The sequence below is a fragment of the Octopus bimaculoides genome, chromosome 1 (assembly GCF_046866305.1).
Source record: "Octopus bimaculoides isolate indiv1 chromosome 1, ASM4686630v1, whole genome shotgun sequence".
Lineage (NCBI taxonomy): Eukaryota > Metazoa > Mollusca > Cephalopoda > Octopoda > Octopodidae > Octopus > Octopus bimaculoides.
In genome coordinates, this window is record NC_142928.1 from 22,101,679 (window position 1) to 22,125,454 (window position 23,776).

Sequence of the window (23,776 nt, forward strand, 5' to 3'; positions counted from 1 at the left end):
TGACCCAGTACTGTATGGAATTCCAAGCTCAATTTTATCAAGGTTTCTGTGGCTGGATACCCTTCTTAATGCCAAACACTTTAAAGTGTACACTGGGTACTTTTTGTGCCACCTGACACTAGTGAAGTCACTATGTAACTTGCAAGACAGGAAAAGGAAAGGTAAAACCCCATCAACTGGGGAGGAGAAAGTGGGGCTATGGTATTTGAGAGGCAGAGGTGGCTTTATGCTAGGTGTCAAGAGTGAGACAAGTACAGGTTTCCTGCTATAGAGGAGCTACATGGCTACCCTACATTATATGGGCTGGAATAACTGGTAAGGAAGAAGATAAAGATGCTAGTTAGTGATGTGGTGCCAGAGCAAAGTCTCAGGGTACAAGAAGGTGAGTGCAAGAGAAATTAAGGAGGTACATGAGATTTGAAAATCACTAGAATTTTGAAGTAATCACAAGCAGCAACTTTTTGATGGTGCACCCTTGGAGTTCTTAAGTATTATTTCGTCATCATCATTTAACATCCATATTTCATGCTGGCATGGGTTGGATGGTTTGACAGGAGCTGGTAAGGCCAGGAGTTATATTAGGCTCCTTTGTCTGTTTTGGCATGGTTTCTATGGCTGGATGCCCTTCCTAATGCCAACCACTTTACAGAGTGTACTAGATGCTTTTTACATGACATCAACACCAGTGCTTTTTATATGGCATTAGCATCAGTGCTGTTTATGAAAAATAGATAAATAAATAGAAATATATTATCTAAATTGTCAAATATGGCTGTGTGGTAAAAAAAAGAGCTCACTTTGCTTCCACGTGGTTTATCGGTTCAGTCCTACTACTTAGTACCCAGAGTAAGTGTCTTCTACTATAGCCCTGGACGGACCAATGCCTTGTGAATGAATTTGCTTGATGGAAACTATATAGAAGCTTGTTATGTGTTTGTATGTGCCTTTGTGTCTGTGTTTGTTGCTCCCATCACTTGACAGCCAGTGTTGGTATATTTACATCCCCATAACTTACTACTTCAGCATAAGAGACCAATAGAATCAATACCAAACTTAAAAAGTAAATACTGGGATTGATCTGTTTGACTAAGGTGGTGCCCCAGCATAGCTGAAACCCAATGACAGAATCAAGTAAAAGATAACAGATATGAAACAGGCATCTCTTCCTCCATTTACAGGAACCCTTTGTCCAGCATCTGTTTAGTGCTGGCCTTTATTTTAATTTACATTACTCACCACACTAGGCTTCTTGGTTGGCATTGGTACCTAGGTGGATTTTGACTCAGAATTTAGAGAGCCAGGACACAAGGCATTTGACCCAACATTCCTACAGTTCTGCCAAACCAGATTATTATATTTGTATCCTGGTGCCACATAAAAAGCACTGATGACGGTGCCACATTAAAAGCACTGGTGCTACATAATAATCACTGGTGATGGTTCCATGTAAAAAGCATTTGTGATGGTGTCACATAAAAAGCACTCATGCTGTGCCTAGGAGGAGCATCCAACCATAGAAACCATGCCAGAATAGAAAATGAAGCCTGGAGTAGCCTCTCACATTACCAGATCTGTCAAACTGTCCAACCCATGCCAGTATGCAAAAAGTAGATGTTAAATTATGATGATTATGGTGTATCAACCCCAAAAAGATGAAAATCAGACTTGAACTCAGTGAGATTTGATCTCATGACACAGAGAATCAGAACATATTGTGCTAAGCATTCAATCTGACATTGAAATGGCTTTGTTAGTGTGTTATCTTTCCAGATATGATTAATAGCAAATTATACATTGTCTGTTTTGAGCCATTTAAAAAAAGGTATCCACTATTGTGTTTCACAGTATCCAACCATTTTATGATATCAACATCATCATGATCGTCTAACATTGATTTTCCATGCTGGCATGGGTTGGATGATTTCACAGGAGCTGGGAAGCTGGAAAGCTGCACCAGGCTCCATTTGTCTGCTTTAGCATGCTGTCTATGACTGGATGCCCTTCCTAATGCCAAACACTTAATAGTGTATTGGATGCATTTTATATGGCTCCTGGACAAATGCTTTTCATGTAGCACCAGCACAAGTGCTTTTTACATGACACCACCACAAGACCTTTTTACATGACAACAGCACAGGTGCTTTTTATATGGCACCAGTCTTGTCACTATATACCATGCAAGACAAACACCTAGTTGAATGACAGAGATTACAGTTTTACTTAAAGGCTTAAGATAACATTATTAGGCATGACAAATGAATGTGCTAAAAGAAAAAATTTCCAGTACCCCTGCTCTAATTTCATAATCTCAGCCTATATTACATTGCTAACACTGACCATAGATAAGCTTGCATTGTTCAAACATTTACAGACATCATTCAATGCTATAGGTGTGGCTATAACTTCACAGGATATGCTGTCCCAAGATTTTGAAACTTGATCATTGACTAGTCTCTATTTTAAAAATGGTTGGGAATGGATTGCACTAGTTCTGTTTGTGTGTTGCACTGTGTAAATAGGTGTGGTTTATATGAGAGAGGATATCGGTTTGACTAGTAACACTAGTCTTCCACTGATTTCTTTATATGTTATATCTGACTATATTGCTTAGGATAACCTACCATTCAGGTTATACGGAACAACCTGAATTACGTAATCATAGTCTCTTTCTCCCACCCCACTGTATATATGTGGATTCTTATGTAAATAAAATTACAGTTGCATCATTCTACACATGATTGCATCATTCTACACATGCTTTAATTCTAACCATGTAATTACACATATTTGTGTGTGTGTGTGTGTGTGTATCATATACACATATTTGTGTATGTATGTTTGTATATACATATATATATATATATATATATATATATATATATATATATGTGGGTGGGGGGGGGTATGTATCATCATTCTTGTTTAACGTCTGCTTTCCATACTGGCATGGGTTGGATGGTTTGACTGAAGTCCAATGATTGAGTCAAATAAAAGATAACAGATATGAAACAGTTATCTCTTCCATTTACAGGAACCCTTTGTCCAATATCTGTTTAGTGCTAGCCTTTATTTCAGTTTACGTTACCTACCACACTAGGCCTCTAGGTTGGCATTGGCACATTTTTGGCACCTTCGTGGATTTGGCTCAGAATTTAGAGAGCCAGGACATTTACCACAAGGCATCTGATCCAACATTTCTACAACTCTGCTAAACCATCAACCTAGATTGTTATATTTGTGTCATTATACCACAAAAGGTACTGGTGCCATGCAAAAAGCAATGGTAATGGTGTCACATAAAAAGTGCCAGTGATGATACCACATAAAATGTATAAAATAGTACTGATGCCACATAAGGAGCACCAATGCTGGTGCCACATAAAAAGCATTCGTGCTGATGCCACATATAAAGCACTTATGTGGGTTCCACAAAATGCACTAGTGATGGTGCCACATATAAAGCATTCAGTAAAGTGGTTGATATTTGGAAGGGCATTTAGCCATAGAAACCATGCCAGGATGGTCAGTGGAGCCTAGTGCAAACCCCAGCCTTACCAGCTCCTGTCAAACTATCCAACCCATGCCAGTATGGAGAAAAAATGTTAAATGATGATGATGATGATGATGATGTATCAGCCCCAAAAGGATGAAAAGCAAACTTGAACTCAGTGAGATTTGATCTCAGGACACAGAGAATCAGGACATATTGTGCTAAACATTCAATCTGACATTGAAATGGCTTTGTTAGTGTGTTATCTTTCCAGATATGATTAATAGCAAATTATACAATGTCTGTTTTGAGCCATCCATAAAATGGTATCCACTATTGTCTGTTTTACAGTATCCAACCATTTTATATCAACACTATCATGATTTTATGATATCAACACTAACATCAATTTTCCTTGCTGGCATGGGTTGGAAGGTTTGACAGGAGCTGGGAAGCTGGAGAGAGCTACACCAGGCTCCATTTGTCTGCTTTGACATGCTGTCTATGACTGGATACCCTTCCTAATGCCAACCACTTAACTGTGTATTGGATGCATTTTATATGGCCCCTGGACAAATGCTTTTCATGTAGCACCAGCACAAGACCTTTTTACATGACAGCAGCACAGGTGCTTTTTATGTGGCATCAGTCATGTCACCATATACCATGCAAGACAAACACCTAATTGAATGACGGAGATTACAGTTTTACTTAAAGGCTTAAGATAACATTACTAGGCATGACAAATGGATGTGTTAAAAGAAAAAAATTCCAGTACCCCTGCTCTAATCTCATAATCTCAGTCTATATTACATTGCTAACACTGACAATAGACAAGCTTGCATTGTCCAACATTTATAGACATCATTGAATGCTATAGGTGTGGCTATAACTTCACAGGATATGCTGTCCCAAGATTTTGAAACTTGATCATTGACTAGTCTCTATTTTAAAAATGGTTGGGAATGGATTGCACTAGTTCTGTTTGTGTGTTGCACTGTGTAAATAGGTGTTGTTTATATGAGAGAGGATATCGGTTTGACTAGTAACACTAGTCTTCCACTGATTTCTTTATATGTTATATCTGACTATATTGCTTAGGATAACCTACCATTCAGGTTATACGGAACAACCTGAATTACGTAATCATAGTCTCTTTCTCCCACCCCACTGTATATATGTGGATTCTTATGTAAATAAAATTACAGTTGCATCATTCTACACATGCTTTAATTCTAACCATGTAATTACACATATTTGTGTGTGCATGTATGAATGTGTGTGTGTGTATATATATATATGTGAGTAAAAATAAATACAAAAAAAGGGGTTTTGTATGATTGTGTATAGAGGAATATATTATTTTGTTTAAAAAAGTTCCAACTCTGTCTGTTTTTTATGTTTTATTTATATTCTTGTAAAATTAATGTGGGATATAGAATATGGAATATACAATATATAATATAAAAATGGATGGTACAATGAAATAAAGTATTGAATGTCTTATTGAATATATGGAATATGTCTTATTGAATAGATGAAATATTGAGTGTTCAATATAAAGGATTAAATATATAAAGGCGAATACGTATTTTCTATACCTTGTGGTATTTCATCATGGCCGGTACGACTGATGTATATATATCATATACACATATTTGTGTGTGTATGTATGTATATATGTGTGGTGGTGGGGTGTATGTATCATCATTCTCGTGTAACGTCTACTTTCCATACTGGCTTGAGTTGGATGGTTTGACTGAGGACTGGTAAGCCAGTCGGCTGCACCAGGCTCCAATCTTACCGAGCAGTGTTTCTACAGTTGGATGCTTTTCCTAACGCCAACCACTCTGTGAGTGTAGTGGGTGCTTTTTATGTGCCACCAGCATGGGAGCCACTCGGGAGCACTGGCATTGACCAAGTTTGGATGGTGCATTTTATGTGCCACCGGCATGGAAGCCAGGCTGGTGGCATGGGCTACAGCTATAATTTTGATTTCAATTTTACTGAACTCAATAGCTCTTCTCAAGCATATCATATCACCTGACACTTCAAGTGTACTTTTAAATTGGCCAATCATGCAACACTTGCATCGGCCCATGACTGCGATCTCACTTTACTTGCCAGGTCTTCTCAATCACAGCATATCTCCAAAGGTCTCAGTCTCTTGTCATTGCCTCTGTGAGGCCAAACATTCAAAGGTCATGCTTCACCACCTCATCCCATGTCTTCCTGAGTTTACCTCTTCCTTCTGCTATTAGGGTGTGGCACTTCCTCATACAGTTGTCTTCATCCATACATAACACATGACCATACCAGTGCAGTCATCTCTCTTGCACACCACATCTGATGCTTCTTATGTCCAACTTTTCTCTCAGGGTAGTTACACTCTGTCATGTATGCACACTGACATTACACTTTGGAAGTCATTTGATGAATTATTATAGATGTTTACAGTTTCCGTTTGCATTGCCTCCATTCAGATTATTAACCGGTATATGTATGTATGTATGTACACACGTACGTACGTACATTTGCTCCCTATTTTCCAACAGCTTCTAGTCGCTGATGTTACCAAAGGGAAGCAATATTATGGTTAAAGATGTGAAATTGCTGAGATCCTTTGGATGATAACTGATGAGGATTGGCAGCATTGTGTGTGTTTTCCATTTCTTTCCTTTTGTTTGTGCTTATATATATTGTGTGTTTTTTACATACATACGTATGCTGCCGTAGACGAGCTGCAAGGAAAGCAAGAGTCCCACTGGGTCCTCACACTGATATTATGTGCCTTCATTGAAACCATGGGTTTCATGCCAAAATTGGTATAATAAACCACCTTAGGACCCACATGTAAAGCTGATAACCTAGTCATCTTCATGAAGGGCAAACCTAATAATATATAAGCAATTAGATCCTATGTGCTATGCAGAGTAGCCTTCTTGACATCATCCTTGTCCAGTTATTTTTCTCCTTTTCAACAGTTTCATCCCGAAGACCTCCTTCACCATTCTATATTGTCATTACTAGTGTTCAGTGTAAACACCATAACCTATCCTTGTTCGCAAAATTGTCTGGTCAAATACATGTTCAATTCACTTGTGTGAAACTCTGAGTAACATTGGAGTAAACCACTGTTATGCTGTAAATATTCATTCTACATCATGTATTGCATGCTCTTTTCTTTCATTTGTGTATGTGTATGCATATATATATATATATATATATATATGATGTACACACACATAGCAGGATACTCTAATTTTTATACTTATAGCTTACTTGATCCCAGTCAATCAAGACAATATGAAAACTTCAAGAAGTCCTATTCCAATATTTTACATAAATGCCAACTGTTTAATAAATCAGCTGAAGTACAGAAACACATGGCTGTTCTTCCAGAACAGAAGTCTACATTAGGTGAGGAATTTTGATACTTACTCAGTTATTTGTGTAATGTGATTTGGTATATATAATCGTGTGTGTGTGTGTGCAGAAGTATAATTTAAGACTGTGGCCATTCTATCTTTTATCTTTCTAGCAGTGTACACCTATGATCACATCATCTAGCGTGACCTTCCTTTCTAAAGACTGTAGGGTATAATTCAAAGAGAATTCAACTGCTTTTGCATATGTGCAAAAGATGTTAAATTTCGTTATTCAGTAAAGTTAGCAAAAGAGAAATAAATTCTCTTCAAATTTAATGTTTCAAACATAAGATTCTTGTATTCCCATAACAGGACTATCAGGTGCTTAATTTCAGGTTTATATGCAACAAAACTGGAAACAACTTAATTCATACCTGATAATTGTGTGTGTGTGTGTGTGTGTTTAGGCACAAGTGTTGCTTAAACAAGTAAGAAGTTTGCTTCCTGGCCAGATGGTTATGGTGGCCTCAGTCTCCCAGTGTGGCACCTTGGGCAAGCTTTTCAAGCCCTAAGCCACCTTGTGATTGAATTTGGTAGACAGAAACTGTATGGAAGCCTGTCACGTGTGTGTGTGTGTAGATGGATGGATGGATGGATGGATGTGAGTGAGTGTGTGTGTGTTGACAGTTGGTGTTGATTTGTTTACATCCCTATAACTTGGCAGTTCAGCAAAAGAGACCAATAGAGACAAATAGTCTTTAAAAGGATATGTACTGAGGTTGATCTGTTCAACCGAAAACCTTGAAGGCAGTGCCCTTCAACATGGCTACAGTCGAATGATGAAAATTTGATGAATATTGCATAGCTTTCTCTGAGTGGATTTTTATCTGCAGATGGCTATATCCTGATCATTAACCTCATGCTGAGGCTATTGTGACAGGTCAATTGCTTTGTAATGGTCATCGTTCTCATGTGACAATGTTGGTGGCTGATTAAGCATATGACTTCTATGGAACTATGAAAAGCAAGAAATAACAGAAAATCTTTGTTTTTCTAGATTAACGTGCAACTTTTATCAATAGAGACAATCAGTTTTTGAGCTAAATTTGATATTTTATGAATTGTCAAGTGTCCCCAGTGCTGTAAGAATCAACAACTTGACATGTGAACCACTACAGCCTGTTATTGGAACTTACTGGTGGTGCCATGTATTTCCTGTCACACTGTATACTGTTTAATTACAGGAAAATGTAATTATTTTGCATTTTTACAACATTTCATAATTAAACTTTAATATTTAGCACCCATGCTATTTAAATATTCTCAAAACTATGTCGAAGAAAGGGAATAAAATATTTTCTCAAATCATGATAATGTACACTAGTGGTACATGTGACAGTTAATGTGTTAATATTAGATTTATTGTGGCCTTTATATTTTGGATAAATAAATCTAAAAGGATGCTTATTACCCTTTTGTATAACAATTTTTCTGTCTGTTAATCTCCATTAATCAAAGTGTATCTTTTGAACTGTTTTGTCATTGCATGTGTTTCCATGTTTCTTCTTTGTCTCTGCCTATCTCTTTACAATGACAATTTAGTCAAAATACTAAATTATTTATATATGAGATCATAACAGATCAGTTGAGAGGTATTGGGAGTTATTGCTTATATTTTTCAGGTGTTCCTTGCCAGTTACTTTTCAACAGAAATAAACCTTTGGTCAAAAATTCCTCTGATTTTGGTAGGATCCTTGCCTACATTTAATGCTCATTGCAGCATCCCACACTGCATCACTGTGTTATCCCTAATATTCTAATACTGAGATATAGTTTCTGAACCTCAGTTTAGATTCCTTTACAAAACTGTTCAAAATTGACCTGTACACCACTAGTCATTTCAGATTCTTGCAAAAGTTCCTACAGCACTGATCATTTCAGGTTTTCGCCTCCTTAGCACCTCCTCTTCTACTGGTCATTTCAAATCTTCACTTCAGCTCCTCCTACACTCCTGTTCACCCATCACAGTGACAAGGACTGTCTAATTGACCTTAGGGATGACTGATGTGTTACACGGTGAATTTGTTTAAAGTGAAGAAGAGTTTCACACCATCAATCTCACTCCCTCTCTCTCTCTTGTCTGTAACCAACTTCAGTCCATTGGCAAGACTAGGTCAAGACAACTGAGGATGGAAATGGTTGCAGTGACTGACCAAGATGTCTTAGTTGCCTTTTTTTGTTTTCTGCTGCAATGCAGAAGTTGCTACAGCCATCTTCCTCACTGCTGAGCCATGAAGGCTTCTTCAGCTGAGTCCACCAAATCCAGTCTTCACATCCATAGGTAGGCAAGCCTTAATATGCTAATCAACCCCAGAGCTTGGACTGTAACAGGTGCTTCTGGTCCAGATCAGGATAAATCTGGAAACAATAGTGGTTAAGAGGTGGTTCCACACTCCTCAAAACCCTGAAAATCTTGAACCAGGATCCTGCTACTGGGTGCAGTTTAAAGTCATGCTCAGGACATACCTTTTACTTTTATGGTTATTTAAAACCCTTGCTTCAGCTCCTCCTATTCTGCTGGTCATTTAAAACTTTCTCTTCACTTCCTCTTATACCACTGCTCATTTTAGACTCTTAAACACCTTACACCCAACTGTACATATTCACAGTACAATTCACACAATATATATATATATATATGTATGTATATATATATATATATATATATATATATATATATATATATATATATATATATATATATATATATATATATATATATATATATATATATATAGGTAAATGATAGGATTGCTTCAATATTTCAGGGGTAGTCTGAAGTATCTAAGCAACCAGGGGATTTAGTTTATTTCTCCATTCTCCACATAATCATATGTATATATATATATATTTCCCCATTATACATTCTACATTATATACACTTCACCTCTTTATATGCAACAGTACAGCACTGTACACAGGACACCTATGTATACATCACTATACAATCCTTTCCACTATACACACCACACCATTATATGCACCTCACCAATCTATATACAGATAAGAAAAAATTTGTGAAATAAGATAAAATTTGCCAATGTTCTGCACCATGAGGACCAAAGATTTGAGGTATTTCTTGTTGCAAGACAGTGTGTGAAAGAGATGCCATAGGAGATAAATCGTGATGTCATAGGAGAGAAATGTGTCTGCATGGATGATGGTACACTTGCACTAAACAAGGCTGCAAACAGAGAGGTTTGGAGACTCCACTCTGAAAGGTTGCTCAATAAAGAGAATGAATGGGAGAAAGAGAGTCTGCCGAATGTCGACCCAACAGAGGGACCAGCTATCCGATTTGACAGTACCATGGTAGATAAAGCAATTAAGAGTATGAAGACAGGGAAAGCCCCCAGCCCATCAGGAATCACTGCAGAGATGCTCAAAATATCTGGCAGTGTCGGCTATAGCCTAGTCACCCATATTGTTAACCAGGTGATACACGAAGGAGTCATACCCAATGACTGGTGTAGCAGCACCATAGTCAACTGCTACAAAGGTAAAGGTGACGCTTTAGATACAAATAATTACAGAGGTATCAAGTTGTTGGATCAGGTAATGAAAGTCACGGAGAGGGTCATAGTCCAACTAATTAAGGAGAGAGTTAGTTTAAGATGCAGTTTGGGTTCGTGCCAGGGAAAAGCACCACTGATGCTATATTTCTGGTAAGACAGCTGCAGGAGAAATACCTAGCCAAGGATAAACCTCTGTACCTGGCTTTTGTTGACATGGAGAAAGCCTTTGACAGGGTCCCCCGATCCCTTATCTGGTGGTCAATGAGGAAACTAAGGATAGAAGAATGGTTAGTGAGAACTGTGCGAGCCATGTACAGAGACACTGTCAGTAAGGTGAGGGTTGGCAACGAGTACAGTGAAGAATTCTGGGTAGAGGTAGGGGTCCACCAAGGTTTAATCCTCAGGCCCCTCTTTATATGCAACAATACAGCACTGTACACTGGACACCTATGTACACATCACTATACATTCCTTTCCACTATACACACCACACCATTATATGCACCTCACCAATCTATATACCATGCAGTTGTACACATCACTGTGCACAGGGTGCTCTGTACATACGACAAATCAGTGTAAAGGTTAAAGGTCATACATTCATCACTAAAATATTAAAGGTCACAGTTCAGATGTGATATTAAGCACAGGGTCAGTATTAGTGTATTTTCCCCTTCTATTCCCTGTAAGTCCTGTTTAGATGTGTTCAAGAACATGTCAATGTCAGGTAATGGCAAATTGTTGGATGTCAGATTTCATCTGAAAGCACAAGCATGCACGTGCACGCACACACACTAACACACACACACACACACACACTTTCACTCTTTCTCCGTCTCTTTCTTATCCCCACTCTCTCTTATACAGTGTTACTTTGATAACATTCCTTTTACATTATACTTTCAGAATTCAAAGCCGTTTGTCATTATTGTCTTCATGAAACAAAAGGCCCTCAATGTGATAACTGCCACAAGGTGGCTTTGCAGTGTGCAGTCTGCCAAATTGGAGTACGAGGTAATAACTAATATTTGTTGTTCCGTAATATTCCTAAGACAAAAACAATTGGTTGTTACAAATTATACTGCTCTCGCACCTGGGAAAAAAATCACGTTGTGTAAGAATTAATGGTTTAATTAATAAAATTGTAATTGATTTCCTTTTAGATCCTTTAGAAATCTTAAGTCGTTTCCACAGTCTCTAAATTATTTATAAAGATCATTTATCAGAAATGTTCTGTATTTAAATTTACTCTCGCAACACACTTTTCTTTTATTCTTCATTAAGAAATCTTTAGTAAAAATCTTCAGGAATTAAGAAAATGTACTTAAGAAATTGAGAAATTAATCCAAAACATCTCATGAAAAATTTGAGCAATTTGAAAGGTGCTTTTTATACTGAAGAATAAAGAACACTGTGTCAATTGAATGTGGTGTAAGCGTAAAACATGACATCATGTTTGCTAAAACCACTCAGCCACAATCTATTAAGGGAAGTCCTTTGTAATTATTCATCTTAAAAAAGGAGGTACTCATTAGATAAAGTGAAAAAAAGAGACAAAATGTGGCAGTGGGAATGTCTTTGATTATAGATTTGCTAGAAACAGTACTGACCTGGGCCTCGATAACAATTTTAGGCTAAAAAACAAAAATGTTTTCAATGTTTAGTGAGTATTAATGATTTGTTTCAAGACTGATCACCCGAACCCCTTGGAACTCACAATATACTCAACTAGAGTAAGAGAATGTCTTTCTTCTGTTTCTTCAAATATGAATATTGTTATGATTCAGTTTTGTCCAGTAACAAAAAGCAAGAGAAATAATTGAGAAGGTCATCATGAGATTCTCTTCAATTAACTACATCAGTTTGATGTATCTAACAGAAGCAGTATTAGATTAAAATAGCCATCAGTGTATTGTACTTAATGCAGATACATTGTGATAGGCAAATTAACTTCAGTATTTGTCCAGAGATGATATCTCCTATGGATGTACTGTTTAAAAACACAAAAATATATCATGTGCAGATGATAATCATCCAGCAGCAGCAGTGAGATGTTAGATGCACATTTCTGCCTCATTGAGCTTTGTCAGTAGCATTTACCCACTGCCAGTCACATTGTTTTTAAACACAGTGCATCCATATAGGATATTATCCCCTAACAAATACCAGTGTTTAATTTGCCTTTTGCATACATCATCATCATCATCTTCATCATTGTTTAACGTCCATTTTCCATGCTGGCATGGATTGGATGGTTTGACTGAGGTCTGGAAAGCCAGTGGCTGCACCTGGCTCCAATCTGATCTGGCAGAGTTTCTACAGCTGGATGCCCTTCCTAATGCCAACCACTCTGAGAATGTAGTGGGTACTTTTTATGTGCCACTGGCACAGGAGCCAGTCAGGCAATACACAAATGGCTAATTACATTAGTGTTAATTCACAGTGAAGGTGCCCGGCTTAGTAGGTAGGATATTCAACTCAAGATTGTAAAGTTATGGGTTTGGATTCTTGCAGTGCATTGTGTGCTTGAACAAGACATTTTATTCTTGGTTGCTCCAGTTCACTCAGCTGGTAAAATGAATTATACCTGTTCTTCCTTGTCATGTTCTATGTCATGCTGAATCTCCATAAGAACTACATTCAAGGTTTGCATATCTGTGGAGTGCTCAGCCACTTGCACATTAATTTCACAAGCAGGTTGTTCTGTTGACCAAATCACTGGAAACACTCTTCGTAATAACCAACAGAAAGCCAGGCCAATTCACACCATTTTGTTTTTTAATTTTAATTCACTTCAGCTTTCAATTCAATTATTCTTGTCTGATTTTCGTTCAATTTCTTGCAGGTTCTGCCAGTTTCTGTTTAGTCTGTGGTCATGGAGGTCACACATTACACATGTCGCATTGGTTCCTCTCGTATTCGCAGTGTCCCAGTGGTTGTGGTTGCCTATGTATTGAAAGAAATTTAATTGAAGCTCTCTGAGTTACTACTTCTGCACTTTTTATTATTACAAATTGTTGTTTGATTTCCACAATAAACCTTTAGTTTTTAATTTTTGTTTTGCTTCTTGGTTTATTTTGTTTTCTTTCATTCTGTTATTGAGAAAAACCGGTTTCTCAAAGACAACTGTGGTCTACTGAGTGAAACAGTTAAAAGGATAGCTGTTATTGTTTTGTGACCCAGGTCAAACAATTGTTATTGTCACAAATGTAATTTAAGATCTGCTAAGCATTACAAAGAATGTTAGATACTTTCTATTCTGTTACTTAAGTTCATATTTGACCCAATTTGTTTCAAATTTTAGCATTTTTAGGGGAAGGGTGTTGTTGATTACATTGGCCATGGTACTTGACTGGTACTTTATTTTCTTAACCCCAGGCAACATTGACTTTGGCAGTATTTGAACTGATAATGTAAAAATCCAGAAGTAATGCCATTCTGTATTTTGTCTGGCTCAGTAGTGATTCTACCAGCTTTCTGCCTTTATGCACGAAGAGAGGAAATGTCATCATCAAACCCTTGCAGCTATTGTTCAGGGTCACTTTCAGTGGCCTCAGGGTCATGGGATCTGCCTTTCTTGTATTGGTTTTGTCAGTTACATCTGCTCCCATGTGCTGGAAGCAGAGGAGGATGAATGTCTTGGATTGACACTGTCATCACCTTTGATGAGCTGTCATAAGTAAGTAAAATTAAACGGATAAATCAAGAAGAAATTTTTCTCTACATTGTGGTCAGTATTTGGCTGTATTTTGTACTCTGTGATAGTCACTAACAGCTACTGTATCCACTGTTTCTATCAAGCCTGTGTATGGTCACTTGACCTGCTAGAAATAATAGCTAAGTCTTTTCCTTAGATTACAGCTTTACTGTCTTAAAAGAGGAAGAACATACAAAATAATGTAGTCCTTGAAATGCCAAATGAAAAAGAAGGGAAGGTCACAGCTAGAATGTCTTTGATCACAGTTTAGCTGGATCAAAGTTGACTTCGTATACATAATGTCATTATAACTTGTAATAACTACTTATCATCAATTCTATTATAATTACCAATAACTACTATTATCACTAAATCAAACTACTATAATCACCAAAAATTACTATAAACACCAATAACTATTATAACTACGAATATTTATGCAGTCTATGATCACTAATATTTTTATTAGTCAGAAGTGAAGGAAGAGGGACTGTGGTTATGACCTTTGCAGGTCATCCCAGACTGGTGAGAGTGAGGAGGCTGGTAGGCTTAAATAGAGAGTACCTACAGCGAGCCATCACAGAGGATCAGAAGCTGTTGTAGTAATGACAGAAGAGGTAAGAAAAAGAAACACCACAACTGTGAGTTAGTGGTTGCAGGGTTTTGTGAGTGAAACTTTGCCAGTCTGTCAAATTACTTGTCTTTTGGATGTTGTTGCCTGTTTGTGTGTTTAGCTATAGCATTGTTCTATACATGTGAGCAGTACTCCAATGTAGGTCTTGAACATTGTTGAGAGTTAACAACTGATCAGAACTGGAGTATTGGTGGAGACCCTAAAGAGAAGGTCCCTTTTTTGCAATACAGTTTTATTGTACAATGCACTATGATTATCAAATAACTAACATGGCTAACAATAATAAATATTGGCACTCCATTGGTTATGACAATGAGGGTACCATTTGATCCGATCAGTGGAACAGCCTGCTCATGAAATTAATATGCAAGTGGCTGAGCACTCCACAGACATGCATACCTTTAACATAGTTCTCAGGGAGATTCAGCATGACACACTGTGACAAGGCTGAATGTGACAGATATTACACATTTTTGCCAGCTGAGTGGACTGGAGCAACATGAAAAATAGTGTCTTGCTCAAGGATACAATGCACTGCCAGGTATCAAACTCACAATCTTATGATTGCGAGCTGAATACCCTAACCACTGAGCCATGTGCCTTCACATGATAATATTAGCCATTAAAGATTCCTATAAATATCTTAGATGTTATATTTTTATGCATGTATGGTTGTGTGGTTAAGGAGCTTACTTCTCAACTGTGTGGTCTTGGGTTCAGTCCCACTGTATGGAACCTTTGGTAAGTGTCTTCTAAGATAGACCCAAGCTGACCAAAGTTTGGCAAATGGATTTTTTTAGATGGAAATTGAAAGGATGAAAGTATGTGTGTGTATGTATTTATATGTGTGTATATACATTTAAATGTATGCATGTAGATAGAGAGGTGGATATATATTTGTGTGTTTGTGTATACCCTTGTCTAGATGTCACATGATGGTAGTAAATGAGCATCATCGCCACCCAGGTAATTTTGTTCACTTACCAGTCTTCCACAAAAAGCATGTCTGGCTACAGGAAAATGTTACCTTGGTAACAAGTGAGGGTTGGTAATTGGAAAGGCATCCAGCCATAGAAAATCTACCTCAACAAATTCTGTTTGACCCTGGAAAGTATGACTAAGTGAACATTAAGTGGTTGTCATGATGGTGAGGATGGTGATAATAGTAATGATGATTGTTGCCTATAACTACTTTGATTAAATATGAGAGTATGGGCATCACCATCTGAGAAAAAAATGTATTGTTACCAGTGGCAGCTTGCAGATAAAATTAGTAGGGGTGCTACTTCAGAAAATATAATATTGTGCAAAAGGAAACAAGCGTATAAAAAGAAAATTTATACATAAACTTGATTGGTTGGCTTTTTAGCCACTGCCTGGTAGTGTGTTTAATTTGTTCACTGATCACTGCCGTGAATTCCCCCTTGTTTTTCAAAAGTCCCCCCTAAATCACAAAATAAGGTGGGGAAATGTGCCCTATTTTTCAAATCCTGGCAGCAACACTAAAGCTGGAAGCTGGATAATAATCTAGTTCTACACTTTATCACATTCAAGAATATAAACGCGTTTTTAAGCACAACACATGCAGAGTCAAAAAGAAACACTACCTTTCACCCAGCACTGTCGTTTACACAGTGCTCTCTCTCCCTAGTGTGAAGCTTCTTATCTCGGACATCAGCATGCGCACAACAGCCAAACACCACATCACTGGAACTGTGAAGTGCACAGTTCTATACAAGGAGTTTTGTATTTTTTCATGAGCTAGGGGATGGCCACTGACATTAAGCTTAAGAATTATAAAATGTACAAGTATAAAGAAAGAATTAAAGGAAAAAAGGACTCATTATATTGAATGTTATCGATAATATTGAGTTGAAATAGGGAATGCTGCAGTTCTGCAGTTCCTATACACGAGCTGCCACATAGCTATGTAATGAATGTATTTCTATTGTATTGACTTTCCCATGTTAATTGATGTTATTTTCCACATAAACATGTTGAATAAGTCTTATATAGCCTGTTAAGTAGAAATGAGTCGTGAATTTATTATGTAAATGGAATCTTAATATGTCTTTTCACTAAAAGTGAAAAAAGAAACATTACAAATATTTGCTTCTAAATAAAATATTTATACTTCTTAGCTTGAATAGTTTCTAGTGTGTGGAGAAGGAGGATGGTAAGAGGTCTTGGCTCAAACGTTTTGCTGACTAACTAAATGTTGACGTTTTGACGTTTCTATTGTTCTTTTCCTCTTTCCTGCCCTCTTTTCATTTTGTCCTGTCTGTCACTGTCTCTCTCTGTCTCTCTATCTATCTATCTGTCTCTTTCTCTTTATATGTGGGAACATATTTCTCTGTGTATATGATGAGAAAGCAAGTGTTTGTCAATTGCCTTTCAATTATTTAATTGTAATCTTCCCCCCCTCTCTCTCACTCTCTCTCCCCTCTGTCTGTTTGTGTATATTTCTACACATGTATATTTACTTCCAGTGTCACAAAGTACTGTTACTAAAACAGGTTCAATGTCCGGTCAGCCAGGTCAAATCACCAGCACCAAAACAGCCATGTCCAATCATCTCATTTTAGTTTCTGGGTCATTCAAGCAAACAAATATAAATAAATGTTTGACCCATTGCAAAATCTAGAGAATATTAGGGAAAAATTACATTTACCATAAATCACAGAATGTAGACTGCATAGTACAAGTAACAATAGTTTTGAGATATTTTAGATCAAAGAGTAAAAGTTTGGATGGGACAGAAAACAGTTTTTAGGGTTTCAGAATAAAAATTGAGGCCAGTTTTATTTAAGTAGAAAAGAATCAAGGAGCAGGTAGCTTACCAATCAATATTTTCCCCCAAGAGAATGGGAGCATGAAATACTTGACATAAGCTGTGGTGAAATGAATATGTCGGGCACATGCCCAACTTCAGGCACCCTCAACAGATTTCTTTTGGTGAGGCAGCAATAGGCTTTCAGTCACATGGTGAACCAAAGAGGAGATAGAAAGACACTCTGAAGAGGATCTTGAAGAAATGCGACTTAGAACAGACTACTTGGGCTATGGTTTGTCATGTTCAAGATAGCTCATTGTGGCTCTAAGAATTAGAAATGACCAGAGAAGAGGTATGCATGGAAAGCAAGAGTTCCACTGAGGCCTGATCCTGCTATTATGTGCCCCCACTGTAACTGTGGATTTTATGCTAATATTGGCCTAATAAGCCACCTCAGGAGTTTCAAAGAGTAAAGATGCTAATCTGGTTATCTTCAGAGACATGAAGAATGAACACTATATTAGTGTAAGTGAAGTGAAATAGCTTCACTTTTTTGTTGATCTCTTAATGTGGGCTCAACTGACTGGGACTTTCTCTCACGAAACAGCAGCAGCACCAACAACTGCAAACATAAAAATGGTACTCTGAACAGTGGAAATTATCAATGATTTAAGTTGAATAAATGAAATGATGCAAGTGAAATTCATAACAACCATATTTACTTGTGTATAATGTGAAAAATTTAATAAGAAAATGGCAGAGTCAACATTGGGAGGGTAGCATTGTCTTGGAGGATGCAGAGAGGATGACACAGGACCGATGGGGAGTACTGGTCGATCTGGCTCTATGCATGATGATGCCTCTGGACTACTAACCTGGGATGACCCCAGCAACATTGAGCAAGAGCATGAAACAAAAAAGAAGCAAGCAAGCACCACTTCATTTATTTGCAATCAGATGTTGCCTGTAGATTATAGAAAGCACTGTAAATACACTAGGTATAGCTTTCCAATAAACTGATGAAGTCACAATGACAGCCTACTATCGATGGTGTTCCATCTATTGCTCAAACACAAAATACAGACTCATCTTTTGTATCTGTTTCTAGTTGTCTTACCATTAATAGCTCTTGGACCAAATGTTAATCTTTGACAAAGCAAACATATAAACAAGAACATACATTTATTGCTTGGCAAAGGAGACTAAACTAACTGTAAGCTAAGTTTGCTTGTATTGCACAATAAATTTTAGTACCTATAACAGGAGCTCCCTTGATATAGATGGGTAGAAGTCCACTATATTAAATTGGGTAAACCTAGCTCTACCCCTACCACTGTTGGCCTTAACCCATGTAATGACTTTGTTGGTGTTGCACTACAGGGCAAGGTCAGAGGCTGAGTCACTACAAGAACTAAAAAAGAAATTATTGTTGAAACCCTACCAGAACAAGAGAAAAGATTTCAGGTATGGAAGCAAGGTCTGAAATCAAAGGGCCTTAGAATTAATTTAGCAAAGATCAAGGTATTGATGAGTAGGAAGACAGATGAATTGCAAATCCCTTCAGGGAGATGGCCCTACTTGATATGTAGAAAGGCATCAAGAAAAACTCCATAAAGTGTACCCAGTGCAAGCTATGGACACATAAGAGGTGCAGCAGTATCACTGGATGACTATGGGAGAAAGTAGTCTTTACATGTAACAGATGTGCAGGTACATTAAACACCAATATACGCAAAAAATAAATTTTCTCATTTCTCAGGGAGGATCCCTAGAAGTAGTAGACAGTTTCTGTTACTTAGGTGACCAAGTTAGTAGTGGGAATAGTTGTTTCAAAAGCATAACAGCTAGAATAAGAATAGGTTGGGCAAAGTTCAGAGAACTACTACTTCTGTTAGTAATGAAGGGCCTTTCCCTCAGTGAAAAGCAGATTGTACGATGCTTATGAACAAACAGCTATACTGCATGGCAGTGAGACATGGGCTGTGACTACTGAGGATATGTGAAGACTTGAAAGAAATGAAGCTAGTATGCTTCACTGGATGGGTAATGTCAGTGTGCATGCACAACAGAGTGTAAGTGATTTGAGAGAAAAACTGGGTATACTTAGGCTCAGATGTAGTGTGCAAGAGTGAAGACTGCATTGGTATGGCCATGTAATGTGTATGAATGAAGACAGTTGCATCAAGAGGTGCTGATCTCTAATTATAGAGGGAACATGTGGAACAGGTAAACCCAGGACAATTGAAACAAGGATCTACAGTAAGGATAGGATCTACAGATGTTGAGACTCACAGAGGGGACTGAGACGGATTATCGGTGACAAAAAATATGAATGAGCCTCAAAGAAAATTTGTGCATGTAAAAATTAATAACACAAATATAAAGTTAAAATTGGATACAGGTAGCAATATCTCAATCATCATCATCATCATCTTCGTTTAACGTCCGCTTTACATGCTAGCATGGGTTGGATGATTTGACTGAGGACTGGCGAACCAGATGGCTGCACCAGGCTCCAATCTGATCTGGCAGAGTTTCTATAGCTGGATGGCCTTCCTAACGCCAACCACTCCAAGAGTGTAGCGGGTGCTTTTATGTGCCAGCGGCACGAGGGCCAGTTAGGTGGTACTGGCAACAGCCACGCTCAAATAGTGTTTTTACATGCTACCTGCACAGGAGTCAGTCCAGCAGCACTGGCAACAACCGCGCTCAAATGTTTTGTTCACATGCCACTGGTACAAGCCCCAGTAAGGCGACGCTGGTAGCAATCATGCTCAAATGGTGCTTTTTATGTGCCACCGGCACAGAAGCCGGACTGCTGCTCTGGCAGTGATCCCGCTCGGATGGTGCTGTTAGTGCTCCACTGGCATGGGAGCCAGTCATCGAATTCCATGTACACCATGGAAGCCCCCTGTATGTTTTCCAACATGTCCATTGAAGTTACTAGCCACAAAGAGAAGGACCCTGTCATTTGTCAATGAGGTAGTCTGCAAGAGGGTGTCATAAAATCGGTCTTTCTGTCCATCAGGTAGCCCTGGCTGAGGGGCATAGGCCGAGATAATGGTTGCTAACCCATAATGTAGCACTAATCTAATCTTATGTATTCTATCACAGACTCTGACTACCTTAATTACCTTATCAACCCATTTCTCTGCAAGAAGTATACCCATGACTCCATCAGTGTTCCCTGCCCAGAAAATCTTGTACCTGTGTTCTTTGCCTGTGAGGAACCTAGTGGAACCTCCCTTCCACCTGACTTCTTGTAGGCAGCATAAATGTACACGTATATATAAATATATATATATATATATATATATATATATATATATATATATATATATATATATGTATGTATGTATGTATGTATGTATGTATATGTATATGTACATATATATGTATACATACATACATACATACATACATACATACATATATATATATACACTTTATTTTCCAGTGAAGGTAGGATCAACAAAAATGTAGTCCATCCGTTGAGAGATAAATGTTATTTAATGTACACAGGATATAATTATGAGTTAGTAATAGTTTCGCACATTGAAGGAATCATCTAGGAACGTTTTAAAACACCCTAGTGTCTTCAAGTAGTTTACAGGCTTTGGGCACTTAGCCTATACAAGTTACTAATCAGTACAATAAAACAAGAGAAATCATGAGGAAAAATGAGATAAAGCTGGGTTGACATGCATGTCAGGCTTCTTTCAGTTTCCATCTACGAAATCCACTGACAAAGCTGTGATCAACCTGGAGTTGAAGACTTACCCAAGGCACAATGCAGTGAGAATTAACCTAGAGTCATGTAGGTTAACCACGCCCATGCCTATGTGACAATGATATGACCAAAATAATCTGGGCTGTGTCTGTTTATACTGACAGTTTTCAATTTATAGAGAAATACTGAATAATAATGAACTTATTTTAGTTCAGGTGCACAACAACTCATCAAAAAAGGTAGATAAAAATGCATGAATAGTTCACAAAAAAACAGGACATTGAACAGTAAATGAGTCACAAAAAAAAGAAGAAAATTGCTGTTTGAATATCTATTATGTAGGTGACATACATATATATTTACATCATTTGCATATCCACTACATAAGTCAAATCCACTAACCACCTCCTTTTTACACCTCTCTTCTTACTGTTCTCCATTATTAACACTTCAATTATCTGCTGTCACCTTTAATGCCCTTCCATATCTACTGCAATCCCTACGGTAAGCCTCTTTTAGGTTTCTCTCCAACATTTGCTACAATCAGAGACGATTGTGCTGGTATGGTGATGTGATGTGTATGAACAAGGACAGCTGTGTAAAGAAGTGCCGATCTCTTTCTGTGGAGGGAACCTGAGGTAGAGGTAGACTCAGGAAGACATGGGTGAGGTGGTGAAGCATGATCTTCAAACTTTGGCCTCACAGAGGCAATGACTAGTGACTGAGACACTTTGGCGATACGTTGTGCTTGAGAAGATCTGTCAAGCCATGTGAAATCGTAGTTGTGGCTGTGGCTGATGCTGGTGTCACACAACTGGCATGTAAAAAACAACTTTTGAGCATAGGGCCTCACAGAAGCAATGTGGCTGAGCTCCTTTCGAGCATTGGGCCTCATGGGGGCAATGACCGAGACCTTTGATATTATGTTGTGCTTGAGAAGAAGACTCATCAAGCTGAGCAAAATTGCAGTTGTGGCAGATTCCAGCATCATGCAAATGGCACCCATGCTGGCGTATGTAAAAGCACTCATTACACTCTTGGAGTGGTCAGCATTGGGAAGGGCATCCAGCCATAGAAACCATGCCAAATCACACTGGAGCCTGGTGCAGCCTTCCAGCTTGTCAGCCTTGGTCAAACCATCCAACCCATTTCCGAATGGACAATAGACGTTAAATGATGATGATGAGGATCTCTATCCTGCCCTCTCACCCATGTCAAACCTCTGTATCACTTCACCTATTCTCACCACTCCTAAGTCCCTTGAAGGCATGTCACAACTAATTTTTGCTATCATCTGCCTCACTATTGTTCTCCTTATCTGACTCTCTAACTCACTCTCCTTTCCTTTCCAAATAGGGTCTCCATGTATCTACAGCAAGACACCTATATCTCTCCCTCTATTCTTTTAACCTCTCAACTGGCACAAAGCCACCCCCATTCATTGCTATCCCCCTCTCCAGTTGAGGTGTTTTGCCATTTTTAAAAATCTTTTTTGTCTTGCAAAGTACTTGGTGACCCTGTCTGTGATGGTTCCATATAAAGAGCACTGGTACTGGTGTCAAGTAAAAAGCATTCAGAACACTGTAAAGTGGTTGGGGTTAGAAAGAGCATCTAGCTGTAGAAATCATGCCGAAACAGACTGTAGAAACTTGTACAGCTTCCACCCTTACCAGCTGCAGTCAAACCATCCAACCCATGTTAGCTGGAAAACAGAGACTAAATGATGATGATAATGGTGATGATGATGATAATGAACCTTTAAGTACTAGTTCAAACAAATTACATACAGAAAGCATTTAATCATCAAAATATATTCCATCACATTCTATTATCTGCTGCCATCATGGTGCTAGATGCTCAATTCCATGCTTATACCATTTGGTTGGTTTAGTGACAAAAAAACTCCCTGCACCTGTTTTCAGTCTCATCTACATTGTCAAACTTCTGTCTGTGTAGGAAATGAGCCATTGCTCAGAAAAGGTGGTAATCTATTGGTGCAAGATCTGGACTGTAGATAGGGTGAGACAGTATTTTCAACCACTCAAGTTCCTCAAGCTTGTGCTCGGTCACATTGGCAGTGTGTGCTGAGGCATTGCAATGTTGTAGGAGTGTGCATCTTTGATTGACCAATGCTGTGTAGCAGGCTTTCAAAACATCATATACTCACTTCAGTTGTTGAGCATAAAAGTTAGCATTCACAACATGATCATCTGAGATGAGCTCAAAATGTAACATCCTCTTGAAATTCCACCAAATACATAGCATGGCCTTCTTCTTTGACAACTGGTTCTGAAGCCTGGTCAGAAAGAAACTGCTGATTTCTCTTACTAGGATTATGAAAATAGTTTCATTTTTTTATCTCTAGTTACAAGTTAATGTCAAAAATGGGCAACTCAAGGATTTTCCAGCAGGTGTTTGCAAATGTTCACTTCATGAGGAACTTCTTGACAGCATCTGTTCACAAGTCTGAGCTTATAGAGGTGTTGTCTGATGGTGCTTTTGAAAGACC

General features: G+C 38.1%; 1 protein-coding gene across 13 annotated transcripts in view; it reads left to right on the forward strand.

Annotated features, from left to right (window-relative positions):
• Positions 1–13,485, forward strand: part of LOC106880661 (GATOR2 complex protein WDR59) — a 128,702-nt gene extending 115,217 nt beyond the window's left edge. For 7 of the 13 annotated variants that reach the window (XR_016241117.1, XR_016241116.1, XR_016241113.1 and 4 more), the window contains 3 exons: positions 6,768–6,910; positions 11,340–11,447; positions 13,279–13,485. Coding sequence is in view for 9 of the 13 variants with exons in the window: in XM_089349286.1 (XP_089205412.1) it covers positions 6,768–6,910; positions 11,340–11,447; positions 13,279–13,415 (388 nt within the window). In the remaining 4 variants the exon portion in view is untranslated. Of the gene's footprint in view, positions 1–6,767; positions 6,911–8,540; positions 8,604–11,339; positions 11,448–13,278 lie in introns of all 13 variants that reach the window. The other 6 variants (XR_016241114.1, XM_089349327.1, XM_089349258.1 and 3 more) reach the window with 1 other exon arrangement.
• Positions 13,486–23,776: the final 10,291 nt, after the last annotated feature.